General features: G+C 37.6%; 2 protein-coding genes and 1 non-coding gene across 17 annotated transcripts in view; 2 read left to right on the forward strand and 1 right to left on the reverse strand.

Annotated features, from left to right (window-relative positions):
• Fry (FRY microtubule binding protein) overlaps positions 1-19,429 on the forward strand; it is a 407,101-nt gene that overhangs the window by 380,065 nt on the left and 7,607 nt on the right. For 7 of the 9 annotated variants that reach the window (XM_058582514.1, XM_046454025.2, XM_046454026.2 and 4 more), the window contains 6 exons: positions 19-208; positions 852-1,001; positions 2,904-3,002; positions 3,288-3,371; positions 9,331-9,348; positions 11,103-11,213. In XM_058582514.1, coding sequence (XP_058438497.1) covers positions 19-208; positions 852-1,001; positions 2,904-3,002; positions 3,288-3,371; positions 9,331-9,348; positions 11,103-11,213 — 652 coding nt within the window. The remainder of the gene's footprint in view (positions 1-18; positions 209-851; positions 1,002-2,903; positions 3,003-3,287; positions 3,372-9,330; positions 9,349-11,102; positions 11,214-19,429) is intronic. The other 2 variants (XM_046454020.2, XM_046454024.2) reach the window with 1 other exon arrangement.
• The window catches only part of Zar1l (zygote arrest 1 like), a 67,131-nt gene that overhangs the window by 24,941 nt on the left and 22,761 nt on the right, over positions 1-19,429 (reverse strand). The gene's annotated exons all lie outside the window — the stretch shown is intronic.
• On the forward strand, positions 18,796-18,868 carry Trnaa-ugc (transfer RNA alanine (anticodon UGC)). Its single transcript has one exon. It is a non-coding gene; the product is annotated as a tRNA-Ala (tRNA).

Below are 19,429 nucleotides of genomic sequence, written 5' to 3' on the forward strand. Positions count from 1 at the left end.
TGTTTTCATGTTTTCCAGCTTTGGAGAAGGTGACAGGGGAGTTTCTCCCCCTCCCTCGCCTTTCTTCTCGGCCATCCTTGCTGCCTTTCAGCCCACGGCCTGTGATGATGCTGAGGAGGCCTGGCGCAGCCACATCAACCAGCTTATGTGTGACTCAGATGGCTCCTGTGCAGTGTATACATTTCACGTGTTCTCCTCTCTGTTTAAGGTAGGGGTGCTCCCTCAACCTTCCGAGAACCAAGATCCTCCAGGGAGCCAGATAACTCCTGATTTAAAAAAGGGTTGTTTTGTTCTAGGATTGTCCTATTTTTCCTCTAGATACTCTTAACTTCTCGTTAACAGCTCTCCTCTGCAGCCTCAACCTGCTCAACTGCAGAGTGTATTATGAAGACAGTGACCCCAGATGATTTCAGTTGCCATGAAGTACCTTTCACTTCTGCCACTCTGACTTATTGACATCCTCAATCTTGGGCAAACATGACATCAGAACCATTAAGGGGACCTTCCACCAACCCCATCCTACTTACTCTACTCCCTTCCCTGGGGACATATGCTCTTTTTACAAAAATCTCAAGATTTTTAAAATTTTTTTCTATTGCTAAGACAGTGGATTTTTAAGTGTTGTCAGCCAAAAAAAAAAAAAAGTGAGGTTAATTACATGTTAATTACACAAGATTTAGCAACTATACAATGTATATTTCAAAACATCTTATACACAATGCATATTTTTCTTTGCTAATTAAATCAAATTAATAATAAAATTTTAGAAGTCCTATCCCATGCAAATAAAGTTTTTTTCTAGTAGCTAAGTCAAAATGGCCTTTGCAAATGATCGCTATCCTCCCTTGCAGAATATTCAGAAACGATTCTGCTTCCTAACCTGTGATGCAGCCAGCTACCTTGGAGACAACCTCCGGGGAATTGGATCCAAATTTGTCAGCTCTTCCCAGATGCTCACCTCCTGCTCTGAGTGCCCTACACTTTTCGTGGATGCTGAGACCGTGAGTATCCCAGCCCTGCTCTGGTAGTGAAAGGCCTGCTTGGCTCAGGGTAGCATGTTTGTGTAGTGGTTTGTTTTAAAGACCTTCAGTGTTGTGAACAGTACTGTGATGTGACTTCCAAAGGGCTTTGGATCTGTGGGGTAGCCCAGGCTGAGACAAAATCATTTCAGAGAATCAGGAGAAAACATACATCTGTGCTCCTTCCATGATCTTGACACCTCTCCCTGTTGACTCTGCCAGCTGTGCATATGGCTGGATAACCTCCAGAGCTGACCTGACCAGGTTGACCAATCAGATGGTCTTTAGAGACAAACCATCATCACTTTCCCTATCCCCAAGCCTCAGACACATCACCCTCTGGATGCACACAGCCCAAACCACAAATGACGAGTTTAAAGAAGGATTAAGACAATCTCTGGCTGCCTGCTGAATGATAACTTTCTGAATATAACTAACATAAGACTAACAAGTTCACATCCCCCGTCATATCACGGAACCATCACGTAAGGTGAATGACTTCTGAGGTTTGGAATCAATGAATATGTTCCTTGATTTTTTTTTTTTAAAGTCTGTGCAGAGCCAGTCTAAGAACCTCACTGATGGTTGGCTGCCTCATAGCAAGGAATACAATATGAGAAATCACTATTATTTTAAATACAAAATGAATTTGAAAGTCTTTGAACCATGTGATGTATTATTGGGATGATAACAGAGCAAAATTACAAATTTCACACCTTATTAAAATGGATGGTACTGCTCTCCCTCTTTATTTTTTTTTTTAATTTATTTTTTTATTGGTTGTTCAAAACATTATAAAGCTATTGACATATCATATTTCATACAATAGATTCAAGTTGGTTATGAACTCCCAATTTTACCCCAAATACAGATTGCAGAATCACATCGGTTACACATCCACATTTTTACATAATGCCCTATTAGTAACTGTTGTATTCTGCTACCTTTCCTATCCTCTACCATCCCCCCTCCCTCCCCTCCCATCTTCTCTCTCTACCCCATCCACTGTAATTCATTTCTCTCCTTGTTTATTTTCCCATTCCCCTCACAACCTCTTATATGTAATTTTGTATAACAATGAGGGTCTCCCTCCATTACCATGCAATTTCCCTTTCTCTCCCTTTCCATCCCACCTCATGTATCTGTTTAATGTTAATCTTTTCTTCCTGCTCTTCCTCCCTGCTCTGTTCTTAGTTGCTCTCATTATATCAAAGAAGACATTTGGTATTTGTTTTTTAGGGATTGGCTAGCTTCACTAAGCATAATCTGCTCTAGTGCCATCCATTTCCCTGCAAATTCTATGATTTTGTCATTTTTTAGTGCTGCGTAATACTCCATGGTGTATAAATGCCACATTTTTTTTATCCATTCATCTATTGAAGGGCATCTGGGTTGGTTCCACAGTCTAGCAATTGTGAATTGTGCTGCTATGAACATCGATGTAGCAGTATCCCTGTAGTACGCTCTTTTAAGGTCTTCAGGGAATAGTCCAAGAAGGGCAATAGCTGGGTCAAATGGTGGTTCCACTCCCAGCTTTCCCAGGAATCTCCATACTGCTTTCCAGATTGGCCACACCAGTTTGCAGTCCCACCAGCAATGTACAAGAGTACCCTTTTCCCCACATCCTCTCCAGCACTTGTTGTTGTTTGACTTCATAATGGCTGCCAATCTTACTGGAGTGAGATGGTATCTTAGGATGGTTTTGATTTGCATTTCTCTGACTGCTAGAGATGGTGAGCATTTTTTCATGTACTTGTTGATTGATTGTATGTCCTTCTCCCTCTTTATATTACTTCTAAATATGTCTTCTCTGTATAGCCATGACTTTGTGTTGGTAGCTCATCTCCCTAGATGTTTTAATACAAATTATTTCCCTGCCTTTAGCTCCTTTCTTGTGGACTTCTGGACAAGCTCAAGTTCAGTGTTTTAGAACTGCAAGAATATTTGGACACCTACAACAACAGAAAAGAGGCCACTCTCTCAGTAAGTTTTTGTGTTTTTTGTGCATATACATTCAGGTAAAACCGAATGAACCCAACCTCCGAGTTCTTGGGAGGTGTGAATAATCCAAGATAGAATGCAGAGGGAGGAGACAAATTTAATCTTTTCCTCTCTTTGAGATTACAATCCTAATATAATGGTTACAGAACTGCCAATAACATCAATTATATAAATGGAACCTACAGGACAGAAAATGTTGAGCTTTCACTTTTCACCTCCCCTTATTTCCCAAGAAATTCACTTATGTCTGTCTTTTTCTAATGACAGTGGCTTGCAAATTGTAAAGCAACATTTGCAGGCGGATCAAGAGATGGAGTGATTACCTGTCAACCAGGGGACTCAGAAGAAAAGGTAATAAGAGCCTATTAGAATGTATCTCCTCTGTGGTCTGACATTGTGCATTGGTTTTGATTTATCTAAGAAGCATGGAACTTGAGAAAAGAAGAGGCATAATGAATTCTCATATATTCCCACGAAACCCATAGATTACAACAGAATGACATTCAAGTCATGCATGATTGTGTGTTGATGGGATTTGGGGTTTTTTTGTTTTTGTTTTTTTTCCTCTTGTTTGGGAAAAATAGAGGTATAAAAATAACCTTTTTTGTTGAACACTGTATAACCATACTAATCATTTCCTAATAAATCTGTTCTTAATTCAGAATAGAAAACCACTTAGTTTCTTCAGTGAGGAAAATTTCTATTGCCCTTTCACCAATCACTCCAAAAAAGATTTTCCAGTTTAGAATACCTTTAAGGACATACCTCACATCAACTGGCTGGAAATGTATTGTAAAGGCAATGGATAGAAGAGTATGAATGGATTAAAATCACCCATCCTGTAGTTATTAAGTGCCTCCTATTTTGTCCTCATGGTGGCTAAATAGTGAGCAATACATAAGACCTTTGTCATCAGAGATCTTCGGCATTAATAAAAAAAAAAAATCAGAGGTGTAAATGTGATAAGGCCAATAAGTACAGGAAAGAACAGTAAGTTCTGAGAGCACACAGTGAGGCAGCCTGATCAAATGAGAGAGTAGTTCAAGGAGGATTCTTTGTGGTGCATTATCTAGGTAGAGATCTAAAACATGAGCAAGAGTTAGCTGAGTAGCCTGAGGCTACTCAGAAGTGAACATGGCCTCGCTAAGAACAAATGCAGAAAGCAACCTGGAGCAAAGCTTGAGAAGAGTCTGGAGAAGCTGGCAGAAGCCAGATCATGCAGGGCTTGGGTGTTGCACAGCAGTGGTAAGCAATCGGAAAGTTTTAATAGCAGGGTATAATTCGACTGTGGCTATCCTGCTCTATTTACTGTGGAAACAGAATGAAGTGGTCAGGTCAATCCTCCTGCTGCCCAGTCTCGAAGGAGCAAGTGGAATTACATTATCACTACTGGGAAAGCATTTTAGATTACAAACCCTCCAAGGGATCCAAAAACATCTTCCTGGGTAGAATTAATACTTTACTAATGTAAAAAGAGATAAACCTTGGGATAAAATTTTTCAGATACCAAAGACTCAATTCGAATTTGATAACTTTTACTGAACAAGTTTATTGTCCTGAGAGTAACTAACTCTCTTTGCCAGCACTGGGTCACTTGGTGAGTCCCTCAGTACATTCTGTGAAGAGACTAGAGATTGAACAAGCAAACTACAAGGCTAAGAAATATCTAGATATGATACTGAAGTATCATTTCTGCCTTCTTGAAAATATGTATGTATGTGTGGAGATATATAAATATAGATTTTATTTTTTGTGGGTTTTTTTTATTATTTGATCCTCTTTGGATGGGAAGCGAATGCCAGTTTTGTATGTGGAAAATCTAAAGCTTAAAAGTTTCTCATAAAGGGTGTGTAGTGAGATGTACAGTTCAAAATCACAATGAAGACTAGTGTTTCCATCAGTCCTTGCATGTGGATCTGTGATGTGCTGCCTCAGATAATTTGAGACCAATTTTCACTGGATATCCCAGGAGTACTATAAAAATAAAATAATACCTCTGTTTCAGTAGCACCCATTCCTTCTGATTCTATCATTGCTTCCCCACTCAAGTGTTCAGAAACAAATTCAGTCCAGAGACTAGTTACCTGGTTAGATTTGCAATTAGCACAAACTAGTATAGTTTATAGTATAATTTATACAGTTATATGTAAAAATAAGTTATCTAAACATTTACCACCAATCATTAAATCCTATTATATTCACTGTTACAAAAAAATAGCAAAGTATATTGTGATGATACAGAATTTATAGAAACAGTGGTTAAAACCAAATCTATTATTAATACAAGTGTGTACAGCTTTCTGGTTAACCCTGTGGATAAACAGAAATTCTAGTTAAACTATCCTACTTCTAAAATATTCTCTTTTTAAAAAAAAATGTATTCCTACTGTGCTTAATTTATTTCTGTTAAGCTGTTTTATTTTTAGAAGCTTCTCATTTCCCCCCTCAGTTCTTTGCCTTTCTTGATCAAAGATTTCTTTTGTTTTCAATTATTCTTCCTATTTATTTCCTCATCATCTACCTCTTTATTTACTTCTACAGTCATATATCATTTAACAATGAACAGTGTTCTGAGAAATGCATCGTTAGGTGATATCATCATAGCAATATCACAGTTTATTTACACAAAAAGGAGGATAAACCACCCTCAGTGATATAATATTATGGAGCCAACATCTATGTGTTCTTTCACTCACCTAAATGTCACTATGCAGCATATGGCCTTTTTTTTTTTTTTAGGCAAACATGATTGGTAATGACTTCAGCTTCTTTGGGATTATGATACCAACTCTTCTAGGATAAAGCACAGTTTCCACTAGAGAGGACATAAAATGGAGTGTGATGTGCATATGTCTCACAAGATAAATTTCACTCACTTGTGGACACTGCCTTACTCGTATTTTCTCAGTCTGTGCATAGCAAGAGGAGAAAAAAAGTCTTTTTTGCAACTTAAAACCAGCACTTTTAATTAATTAAGAACTTTGATTTTCATGGACCTCCCCATCTCTTGTAGAATTTATTCTGGAGTAGCTACTACTAGGTTGTTTGAGTTAATATAAATGTAAGTCAGGGAACAAAGTCTCTTGACAGCTCTGGCTTCCCCAGGCAGTGACTTTAGTCTTGGCCCTGTAACTAATTAACACAGCTCATGTCCTCAGCTTTGCAAAAGCAGCCTCAGGAAAGCTGGAGATGTTTCTACTTCACTTGTTAAATAGGATTTAACAATGACACATTCATAATGCAAAAGATATTTCTGAACACTACTTGAACATTTGATAATTTACATTTGACCCTACTACATTTCATCTTACCATATTCAAATCATCATTCCAAGTATTAGGAAGCAAACAGAATTGAAGCTGGTGTCCAGAAAGACCCGATCTCTTCTTAACTCATGAACGCATCCTGTGTTCTTATACAAGTTAAATGTCAAACAAGATTTTTCTCAAGTTCAATTGTTATCCATTAAACTTCACCCTTCAGATATTGTCGATCACTCCTCCTCCTATAAGCAATACTCTTTCCTGTAATGGCTGAAGTTAGTTTACAGTTTTCTTGAAAACAGTAAATACCTAAATGTGTCTTATCTTTCTAAGCTTTGAAATATACTCATGACTAAAGTTAAAAAAAAAAAAAAAACTACTCCACAAACACGATAGTTGTCGATGTGCCAAACCTGAGTGTTATTAACAAGTGAGTGTATATTTTTCCTACCTGTTTAGGAGGTCAGATGCCCCTGTGTTCCCTGACTGCAAAGCTGCAGCATTAGGCAAGGTTACCTCCTATCTGGAATCTAAATTTTATTCCATTTAGTATAAACTCATAATTTTCAGAAATTAAATATGATGAAAATAATAGCCAATATAGTACACTGTCAAAAAATCTCCTAGATTTTTACTGACTAGTTATAAGCATAGAACCCATCTGGGGACAGAAACAGAAGAAACAGATGTGGTTCTACTACTTGATAGTCAGCCAGATTTAGATTATGATGGGCTTTTGAAGTTACTCTTTCAGTTGTTTGTGATCTGTTCCATTTTTTTTTTTTTTGTATTACAATTCTTAATACACCTTTATACCACAATTTATCATATCTCTGATTGTATATAAGGTATGTTGACACCAAATTCACATCTTCATACATGTATTTTGTATAATGATGAGAATATCCTTCTTGGGTTTTTTTTTTTTTTTTTTTTTTCATTTTAAGAAGCTATACCTCCAAATCTGATTTTATATATCAAGTCTTATCAGGAAACCAGGAACAGAACTTGAAGAAGATTCCTGTGACCACATAAAACAATGGCATACCCACAATATGCTCAAGAGAACATTAGGTCACTGGAACAGATGAAGTTTATAAAGACTTCTACAGGGATTATTCTTAAAACCCACATACAGGAAAGCAGTAACACAGAGAGTTAAAAACATGTCAACATTTTCCATGAAAAAGCCCCTTCACAATGTCATTTTCATTATGTTTTTGGGATGTAGATTCAAATGAGGTCCCAGGCTATGGCCCAGGAAAGGATTCTAAGACCATAAGTATCAAGGAAGCTTGAACTAGCCTACCTAAAAAGGAAAGCTTAGGAAGGATACTGAAAATGTGTTCATTAGAGTTGGCCATCTCCCAAGAAATACACTATTTTGTGCCCTGAGAGCCAAATGACATTCCTCGGCACCTAGCTAGAGTTCAGAAAGTTCCTTTGCCTTTATTGAACAGAGAGGATTTGATTTAAACCCATTTGCTGACCTCCTCGGATTCCAACCCTGTTTTGAAAAAGATGGCAGCTTTCCTCGAGACCATGTCATTTACTCAGCAATGCTGCATTACACACTGCTAAAAAGTAGATTCCAGGGTAGAAACACTTGCTTTTTAACATGCATACCAAACATTTTAGTCATATTTGATGTGTTCCAAAAAGTCTTCACAGTGGAAATTATGTGTATATATAGGTATAAGACTGGCCCTGTATGCCTGATAGGACACTGTGCTTTAATACATAAGGTGTGGTTACAGAAACCTCTAGACAAAGTTTTTGTGAAAATGGTAGGTAATGCTTCAAGCCACAGAATCCTTATCACAAGCTTCAAAGATGTTTACCTTTCAAAGCTTTGAGAGAGATCCACATCCAATGTCCAAAAAACTGCTCAGTAAACCTAACAGCCAAAAATGTGCCAACTCCGTGTGATATTAGCAATAGGTGAAGGAAAAAGAAAACTCAGATGATGGGGTAGGGGTTATCAGTAGTGTTCCTTCAGTTACATTGGTAAATACTAATAAATAATAATTTGATAATTTTTCTTCTATGTACTGTGCCTTATGTTAATATATTACAGTGATAGTTCAGAGATTTTTTAAAAGAACCTTAAAATAAGAGGTTTTTGTTGTCAAGGATTGGAAAATGAATGAGTGAGTAGGTCCTTAAGTATTTGAAAATTCAGAATCAGATATATTGTCCTGCAACTAGGAATGGTCAAATTGACTTTTTAAAAAATATTTTGTCAAGTTATGATTATCTCTTCCTAAATACAAATTTTCACTAAACCAATTGTATGGTTATGATAAGGTAAAATCAAAAATTGGTAGCTATATTTGAAGATGACTCAGTGACAAATTTGTATTATTTTAAACTAACAATCATTTTTAGAAATTGTCTACTAGAGAAAAAACATTACAAAAAATAAATTGTAGGAAAATTACTTGTCATCTCTCAAACTTGTTTGATAATATACAGTGTCTATTCCTTTGAAATAACAGTATTTAGCAATCCTATAAAATACTCTTAATGTGGAAGGCAATCTGACTAAAGAAAATACGACTTGAATTGTTAATTATACTATGTTAATTTTATGGTCATAATTTAGTAGATATGAAACTAGACCTTCTAAAGTCTCTACCTTAATTAATATAAAACAGTACTATAATTTGGGACTATAGTTCTTCAAAATTACTCAGCTCTCTCCACAGTTTTACTATGTTCACATATTTACATTTATACACTAAAATGTGCAAGCAGTAAACATTTTACTTCTGGTCTCCAAGACTGACTTGACAAAATCTAAACCAACTAATCAGAGAACCTAAAAGATTAAATGTCCTGTTTCCCATTAAAGCTTGTTTTTAACTGGAGCGCTGTGCATGTTGAACGGGTACAACATTGGCATCCATTTATCAAGTTTGACCAGCAATGCTAATACTGCTGACGGTTCTGCTCTTAGACGAGGGCCGTGCTTTCTGTTGCATGCATACACTGACCCTGTACTTTCTTTCCTTTCCTTTGTTTCCTGTGCCATGCTTGCTGTGTAGCAAATGGAATCTCTTGCAGTAAGTTAACTTTCTTTCATACTCTATGTCCATTTAGGCATGGACCCATAACAAACCTTATTTTTACTGTTACTATTATAATCTCTTAGCATGTTACCCTTTTTCATTTTATTTTATTTTATTTTATTTGGTAAATTGAGATATGGCAGTTTTTATCAGTAGCATTTTGGGCTGCTCTTGCCCCAAAGTAGAAACCTACATTGCTATGAATTCTCATACTGTCGGTAGTATAGTTTCAATAATAACTACCTTATTTGGTACTGATGAAAGTCAAGAGTTTTCATAGCTAGGTTTCACCCAAAATTGTGATGGGAACATTGTTTTTAAATAATACTATTTTATTTATTTGCGAGTTCCTGGCAGTTATTTTTCATTCTAGGTTTTAAAAGATTTCCGTAAAAAGACGTTTAAATGACCATAAAATAAAATGTTTTACTGAAACAAAGACCCGGTGTAGGTTAATTAGTGTGTGTAGCTACTTCTTTAAACTTAGGTGGGTTACTAATACTGAGAGATCAAATAAATCTAAGCAAAATCGGTTTTCCAATAGAAGTAGGAAAGGGATAGGAGGAGAAAGGAAACTTAATTCAGCAGTCTTAGCATGAATTTCAGTAACTTATAAATCAGGATCAAAAGTCTTTTCATAATAGAAGTAGAATATTCTTTCTAAAACCTAAATTCTTATAATTTCTCTCCTTAAACTGGTTTGGAGGAAAAATTTTAAGTCACCTCAAAGCTCTCAATTCTGAGCTGAGTGGTTTATAATCTATTAGTAAAAGAAAGGCTCTATTTGTCCTTCCTTAGCCCCATTTGAAAATTGAACAGTGAACCATTTAGTTTAAACCACATATTTTAACCCATTTTCCCTGATGAATGCTAAACCACAAAATCCTGTCTAATGAAGGCTGTTCTTTTCCTTTTGCAGAATCCCATTCAGTCTAGGAACTAACCTATTCTTGAAATAAAACAGGCAAAGTGTAGATCATACAGCTCAAAGAATATTATGAACATTGGTGTTGGGATTACTTGTGAATTTTTGTATCTAGTATACATATCGAAACATTAGAGGTTTCCATGGGGCTCAAGGGCCATTTTATATGACTGCTTTTAAATGTTCTCTGCACAGAAAGTTTTAAGGTATTTTAATAATTTATTTCTTAAGCCTTCTGGTCCCTTTATACCTCTTTAATTAGGCAAACATTTATTGAGCTATGAGTAGAAGTCTCATACAGTACAGTACTTGAGAAGACTTGTGTAGCTTATCTTTAGAGATGTTAGGATGAGTCTGTACCCTAGATGACAGCTGGAACTATTACACAGAGCAATTTCCCAAGAAGGGATTCAATTTATAGATTTAACACCTATAACTACTTAATGTTTGCTTTTCAACTATACTTTTGATAAAAAAAGAAACTTTAAAAGCTATTTATACCTTATAATAATTAACACAACCACTCAGCTATAATTTGTAGGTATTTAAGTGGCAAGGGAAATGTCGTGATTCACTCAGTCCTTTTATAGCTACTACTACTCTCTAGTTAGTCGTCTTCCATTGTATAGAATGTAATATTCAGTATTATACTGTGAATTTCTCATTGATGTTTGTGGACTGGATTCTGTTTTCTGCTATTTGGTATAACAGCTAGTTATGTTTTGTAAATTTAAAAAATGTGTTCATCTCCACTGAGATTTCACTGGTTAATACAATAATGATCCTTAATAACTATTTCTTCCCATGCACATTCTCTCTTTAGCAACTGGAACTATGTCAGAGATTATATAAGCTACACTTCCAGCTGCTGTTGCTTTTTCAATCCTACTGTAAACTCATCGGCCAGGTGCATGAAGTGAGCTCCATGCCAGAGGTGAGTCCTCATGCTTCCCAGCCGTTCATCCCACCATGAAAATCATCACTTCATGGTTTGCTCTCTGTCCCTCCTACCCTGTTTACACCTGTCCAAGTGATTTTATTTTCAGAGTTATTTTTGCACAGGCACAAGTTAGAAATAAATGCCCTGGGTTTGTTTCAGTTCTTATTTTTAAATGGGTTTCCAAACCAGACCAGGACTAAGATGAGAAAAAAGAAGACAGCCCCAATTTAGGGGCAGGTGTCTTCTTACCTGTTAAACCCTAAATGCCTCATTTGAATGCCTCTGATCCTGGCCCTAGGTCTGGGCATCCTCTGAAAAGATTTCTCATGTTGTGGTTTTTATTATTCTCATTTAGCCTTTCGTTACTTGCCCTGACCTGGAGGCAATAAGGAAGTATCTATAAGACATGACTGGTTTTCTTCAATTTCCCTGTCCTGCTTAGCATCAGGATGCTTTCATGTTTTTTAAATGTAAAAAGCAAAATAACTTAAACTTTCTACTTACAAGTGAATCAATATAATCCTGAAAGTGAAAGTGAAGTCGTGGTGGTATGCACCCATTGTCATGGAAACACATGATGAACGCCTAATTTATCTAGATGCAACAAAGATGGAAATTGGAAGCTTTCTGGAAGAAATCACATTTGAGTGGAATCTTAAAAGATGAGGTAGAGTTATAGAGTTGAAATCCAGTAAGAACAAAAGCACAGGCATAAATATGGTAGCAGAAGAGAGAAAGGAACTACAAGCAGTTTAGTATTACTAGGATATAAAATGAAAGCAAAAATAAACTATGAAGTAAAGGAGGAGAGAGAGGTAAGGGTGACATTGTGGAAGATGCCACACCTGGAAGTATTTAGTATGATCTTTATAATGTGGAGAATGGATTTGATGACAAGTAGACTGAAGTCATGGAGACCAGTTGCAGTCTGCTTAAATAGTATAGACAGCAGAAGAGAGTTTGAACTAGGACAAAAGTGCTAGGTGTGGAGGGGAGGGGAAAAAAAAGAGTCAATGAAACTGATGTGGGTGATGAAGGAGAGGACAGAGTTGAGGACAATACTCAAGTTCTACCTCAGCTGAGCCAGTGACCAATGGTGCCACAGCTGAGACAGAGATATAAAGAGGACTGAAGCCATTGTACATCCGGGCAGTCAAACCTTCTTTCTGCCTTCTTCACCATGACCAACATCTTACAAGTGGTTAGATATGAAAGAGCTAAACTCAAGTTCATCATCATAAAACCATCGCAATGAGAACATAGGATGAGGACGGAGCCTGGGAAAGCTCAATGATTACGAAGGTGAGGAAGAACCACAAAAGAGGCAGAAGATGACAACCATTTTTCTATGTTTATTACTCAGTTTGGAAAAAGGGGAAAAAAACCTATAATTTAAGTATACTTTCAAATGCCAACTTCAAGGAGGCATCAGTCAGAATCTACATTCCTCTACACTAAGTCCTCACATAAAAGAGAAAACACTTGGTTACCTATTATTTGCATGTGGTCAAGATAAAGTTTACTCTCCGTACTCCTTCTAAGCAAGTACTAACAGGAGTCCATCTTTGCTCAAGGAATAGAACACATGCAAATATACCGTTTTTTATATTAATAAAGCACTTGGAGAAAGATGGCCAACTAGAGGTACCTAAGGCTTATTCTCCATCCCCCACCCCAAGAATGACCAAAATAATGAACAACTACATTTTAATCAGTGACTCAAGGAGTGGTAGCAACTCTGTGGAGAAACTCAGGATGGGTTCCCTGCCTCCCATTCTCCCAGAATTGGGAAATCAGCTGATCCTGGGATCAGCTCAGAACCAGAAAGAGAAGTTAAGCAGGAAGCTCCTAGCAGTCTCATTACTGTAGCACATACTCACAGTCTTTGCTACTGGAGAGTTCTGCTACCCTCGCAGGCTCTGAGCCCAGTTTAGGGAATTGCCCAGAGTTTACACAGCTGAAGTGCTCCAGAGAAGGTGCCTGTGAATGCATACAACCACTCTACTCCATGAACCTGGTTCATGCTACACTGCGCCATCTTGAAGTCTGAGCCATTGCTAGAGTGTGTTCTGCTCTTCAGGTTAGTTGTCACTGAATTTCTCCATTGCTGAGGCTCTGCCATCACAACACCAGGCTCAATTATGGAGGTACACTGTTCCCCATTCAAGCTGCTGCAGCTCCCTACCACCTGGAAACAAGCTGCCTAGGAGGCATTCCATCTCTCCCACCCTAATTGTTACTGTACTCTGCCTGGCTTACCTAGAGCCCAGGCCCAGTGGATTAGTCATGACCCCTGTACCCAAGCCCATAACAAACTTTACCTTCAGGGACCAGGCACTCCAAGCCACTAGAGAACTCATGCCAGAGCTTCCAGAATAGCTGTGACCCCTGAGCACCTGAACCGGCCTGGTGCCTTGGCTCTAGGAAATTAAGAGTTTTGAACCAGGAAGTAGCCATACCCTAGGACCCAAGCCCACACAATGCCCTGCCCCTCCAAGAACCCGCATTTCAGCCCAGTGGAGAAGTTGTGCCCCAGCCTGTAAGGCAGCCATGTCCCCTCAGCACCTGTATCAATCTTGCGCCTCAGCCCCAGGGAATTGGACCCTTGGTCAGGCAAGCAGCTGCAACTCAGCCCCTGAGCCCAAGCTAAGCCTTGACCCCAGAGAATTGGAACTTTGATCTAAGGGAACAGTTACATGCCTGGTGCTCCAGCCCATGTGATACCCAGCTACCCAAGAAACGTAGCCTCACCTGAGCTATGCCATACCATCCTCCACACTGAACAGGCACAGCATCCACCTCCTTGAGTCTGAACCAGCCCTGCAGAGCCTGAGCTGAGGCACCCTACCTCTCTGAGAAATGAATTGTACTGTTCTCTGCCTGGTGGAACCCAAATCACAGCTATGCCCCACCATTCTAGGGTCTTTGTTGCCACTGCACCCAGCCTGAGAAGGCCTGGGCCACTGCTATATCCTAGCACCCCAAGGTCCAGAATCACCAACCTGTGGCACCCCTCTCCTAGTGCCCGAATTGCTTCTGTTCCCCGTTAGCTCCAGAACCTGAGTTGTAGGTGTGTCCTGTTTCCAAGGTCCTGAGACTCTGGGATACTCATCTTCCCTAAAGCCATGGCAGTACTATGCCCCATCTCCTAGGATCAGAGACACAGTTATATCCCTGCCCCTGGGATCTGAACCACTGGGCAGTACCTCAGAGTTATAGACCATGGCTTTGTAGGAGTTGCATTCACCCATACTTAAGAAAGTAAACTTGTACCTATGCCATGGGTACCGCTGAAATTCAAGACACTGAGCCTAAGACCCCAGCTCTACAGCCACTCCAAGCACTTGTACTCTGGAAGAAAAGCACCAATGTGGCTGTCATGGCCTGTGTTGGACCCAATACCAAGAGGGATCTCTTCAGTGAAATACTCCACTATGTAGAAAATCAGAACAAGAAGATCCCAAAAGCCCTTGTTACCAAGAACCCTAACAATGTACTTGCCACCACCATTGCCAAAAACTTCTGTAGCCTAGGCCACCGAGATTCCCACAGTCATCACTGACGTTGATTACAGCTGAAGAAAACTACAGGGAAACTAAACTACTGTGCCTACCCAGAACCAGAGCCACCACATACTACCCAACCAATAACTAGGACCCATTTGCAGATGACCATCTTTCCCTATGAAAGTCGTTCTATAAAACTGGAAGAGATGACTGTTCCACATGCAGAAGTATCGACAGACATAGGAAACCTGAAAAAGCAAGGAAACACAACTTCACCAAAGAACAAAATAATTCTCTAGTAACTGATCCCCAAGAAATCGAAACTTCTAAATTCCTTTTCAGGTATTCAAAATAATGATCTTAAAAGTAAACTCTGTGACCTACAAGGCAATATAGACATAATTCACTGAAATCAAGAAAATAATTCAGGACCTGAGTGAGATATTCAAAGAGAGATAACATTTTTTAAAAAATCAAAAATATTGAAGCTGAAGAACTCAATGAATGAAATAAAACATATAATTGAAACCTTCAAATCAGACTAGAACTGCAGAAGAATGTCTTCCTTAAATACAAATCTTTTGAAATAACCCAGCCAAAAGGGGGTAAAAAAAAAAAAGTAAAGAAAGCCTACAGGACTTGTGGGATACCGTGAGGCAAACAAATAGTTGCATCGCATGAGTTCCAGAGGCAAAAGAAATGGAGAAAGGCACAGAATACTTATTTAATAAAATAATTTTGGAAAGTTTCCCAAGTCTTGGGAAAGATATGGACATCCAGATCCATGAACCTGAAAAGTTCCCAATAGATTCAATGTAGAAATGTCCTACATGTAAAAGGTACACCAAGCCACATGATAATCAAAATATCAACAGTTAGAGGCAGTGGGGTGGGGATAGAAAAAGTTGACATGACCTACAAGGGAGTCTCCATTAGATCATCAGCATGTTTCTCAGTAGAAACCTTACCTTACAGACTAGGAGAAAATATGATTATATATTCCAAGTGTTGAAATTTAAAAAAAAAAAAAAAACTCCAGTAAAACAGTACTTCAGAAATAAGGAGAAATAAAATCTTTTCCAAACAAACAAAAACTGAAGAAATTTATCACTACTAGATCAGCCTTAGAAGAAATACTTAAGGGAATGCTTCAACCAGAAGTAAAAGAATGATAATTGTTATCATAAAAACAAAAACAGAGCAGAGAGGAAGAGCATGAGAAGATTACCATTAAGCAGGGACGAGAGGTAGGAGGGAATGGGAGAGAGAAGGGGAATTGCACGGAAGATGGAAGGAGACCCTCATTGTTATACAAAATTACATATAAGAGGATGTGAGGGGAAAGGGGAAAAAAAAGAGAGAAATGAATTACAGTAGATGGGGTAGAGAGAGATGATGGGAGGGGAGGGGGGATAGGAAGGGTATAGGAAAGGCAGCAGAATACAACAGACACTAGTATGGCAGTATGTATAAACGTGGATGTATAACCAATATGATCCTGCAATCTGTACACATGTTAAAGATAAGAATTCATACCCCACTTGAGTCAAATGTATGAAATATGATATGTCAAGATCATTTTAATGTTTTGAGCAACCAATAAAAAAACTATTATAAATAAATTCATAATATTCCATTATACTAATGTTAGTGTATAAATCTTTCAAAACCCTAGCTTGAACACTAAAAGTCAAAAATGGCCAAAAATAGCTATAATAAATTATTAAGGACTATATAGTCTAAAAAGATGTAAATTGTGGCAATAAAAAATATAAGGTAGGGCTGGAGCTGGAGCTCAGTGGCAGAGTGCTTGCAAAGCACGTGTGAGGCACTGGGTTCAATCCTCAGCACCACATAAAAATAAATAAAAGCCATGCCGTCCATCTAAAACTACAAAAAAAAAAGTATATATATATAAAGGATAAAAGTCTAGAGCATCTGGGGTATTGGGAATCAGGGGAGTTATGGTGCTGGGGACTGAACCCAGGACTTTATACATGCTAGTCAAGTGCTCTCTCACTGACCTACATCCCCAACCCTTAGAACATTAGTATGTGGACCATTACCAGCTTAAAGGAGCCTATCATAAAATATTCAAGCAGTATGGTCATCAGAAAGCAAAAAATTATAGCATATATATAAAGGAGAAAGAAAATGTCTTGACAATGATTTTTAAATATCACACCAAAAGCAAAAATAAATAATGGGACTGCATCAAACAAGCAAACAAACAAAAAAAAAAGCTTTTACACAGCAATAGAAACAACAAAATGAAATGGCAACCTATGGACTTGGAAAAATATTTGCAGACCACTTGTGGACTTGGAAAAATATAACTCCTTATATTTGATAAGGAGTTAGTTATGAAAGATGAAAAGAATTGTTACAACTCAGTAGCCTAAAAATAAATAACTCTATTGAAAACTGGGAAAAGGATCTGAAAAGACATTTCTCCAAAGACCACATAAAAACAAACAACAGGTATGTGAAGAAATGCTGAACTTCACTAATCAGGGAAATGCAAATTAAAACTACTATGAATGCCAAATATGGTGGTACATTCCTGTAATCCTAGCAACTCAGAAGGCTGAGGCAGGAGGATTGCAAATTTGAGGTCACCCTAGACAACTTGGCAAGAATCTAAAAATAAAAAGGTCTGGGGATGGGGGAATTTAACCCAGGTAGAGCACCCCTGTGTTAAATCCCCAATAACATGGGGTGGAGGGGAACACTGAGATGTTACCTTATTACCCAAATTAAAAAAAAAAAAAAAAACATTGACAAAGGTGTGGAGAAAAGGGAATCCTTGTACATTAATGGTTGGTATGTTGATGGTACAGCCATTATAGAGAACAGCACAGAAGTCCCTAAAGAAATTTAAAAATAGAACTACCATATGACTTCAACAATCACTGTTCTAAGTATATACCTCAGAAGATGAAATCACCATCTCATGAAGATATCAGCCCTCCCAGGTTCACTAAAGCACTATTCCCCATAGCCAAAATAATGAAACAACCTAAATGTGCACTGATGGATGAATGGATAAAGAAAATACGATAAACATACAATGACATATTATTTAGCCTTAAAATAAGATCCTGCCTATGCATGGTTGAATGTGGAGGATATTATGCTAAGTGAAATAAGCCAGACACAAAAAGCACATTGCATTACCTTACATGTGGATTGTATGTATTTTTAAAGGGCTCAAAAACAGGGCTGGGGTTGTGGCTCAGTGGTGGAGCACCCTCCTAGTACGTGAGAGGCCTGGGTTCAAGCCTCAGCACCACATATAAATAAATAAATAACATAAATGTATTGTGTCCAACTACAACTAAAAAATAAATATTTTTTTAAAAATGCTCAAAAACACAGAGAAGGAAACAGTGGTTGTCATGGACAGGTCTAGAGTCCTAATGTACAACATGAACCCTGAACTTAAAATTGAAGTATTCAAGGGATTTTTATTAATTAAGAGTTTTTGTCACACATGCTCTTGTGATAATGTCAGGGTGTATCCTTGTGTTGTATATAACTAAAGTGAATTTAAAAAAAGAAGAGCCAGTAAAAAAAAAAAAAAATGGAAAAAATGTATTTATGTGGGAGAACACTTACTCTGGTATCCCAAATATCTAGTATGAAAAAAAATAAAAGTAACAGAGATGATAGATATTTTAATCTGCTTTACTATAGTAATCATCTTACTATCTATGTGTGTCTCATATTATGTAATCCTTATATATACATAATGAAAGTTATTTTTTAAAAAGCCACTGAGGGGCGGGCTAGGGTGTATATATATCTCAGTAGTAGAGAGCTTGCCTAGCATGCACAAGACCCTGAGTTTTTGATCTCCAAAAACAAACATAACAATAGCAATTGGAGTTTCACTTTAGAGTAGCAAATGATGTTTTACATACCATCTGTATATATAGGTATGTATTTGTAATTATTTTAAATCTAATGCATTTTAAATGAATTTCTGCTCAGCTATTTTAAATATAGGTAAATTTTAAATACAATATATCAACTTAAAACTTACATTGTTTAAAATTAGGGAGGGGGTTGGGGATATGGCTCAGTTGGTAGAGTGCTTGCCTTGCATGCACAAGGCCCTGGGTTCAATCCCCAGCACCACCAAAAATAAATAAATAAATTAAATTAGGAAGAGAAAAGAACTTTCATACTTAAAATTATAATAAAAATCAAGATATTCTAGTATCTTATTTTAAAAGATTGACTCTGGAAATTTTATACCTATTTCTAGGCATTTGTGTTTTTTTTTTTTATTGGTTGTTCAAAACATTACAAAGCTCTTGACATATCATATTTCATACATTAGATTCAAGTGGGTTATGAACTCCCATTTTTACCCCAAATACAGATTGCAGAATCACATCGGTTACACATCCACATTTTTACATAATGCCATATTAGTAATTGTTGTATTCTACTACCTTTCCTATCCTCTACTATCCCCCCTCCCCTCCCCTCCCATCTTCTCTCTCTACCCCATCTACTGTAATTCATTTCTCTCCTTGTTTTTTTTTCCTATTCCCCTCACAACCTCTTATATGTAATTTTGTATAACAATGAGGGTCTCCCTCCATTACCATGCAATTTCCCTTTCTCTCCCTTTCCATCCCACCTCATGTATCTGTTTAATGTTAATCTTTTCTTCCTGCTCTTCCTCCCTGCTGT

The sequence above is a fragment of the Marmota monax genome, unplaced genomic scaffold, assembly GCF_021218885.2.
Source record: "Marmota monax isolate L192 unplaced genomic scaffold, Marmota_monax_Labrador192_F-V1.1 WCK01_AAM20220418_F8-fsc00011, whole genome shotgun sequence".
Lineage (NCBI taxonomy): Eukaryota > Metazoa > Chordata > Mammalia > Rodentia > Sciuridae > Marmota > Marmota monax.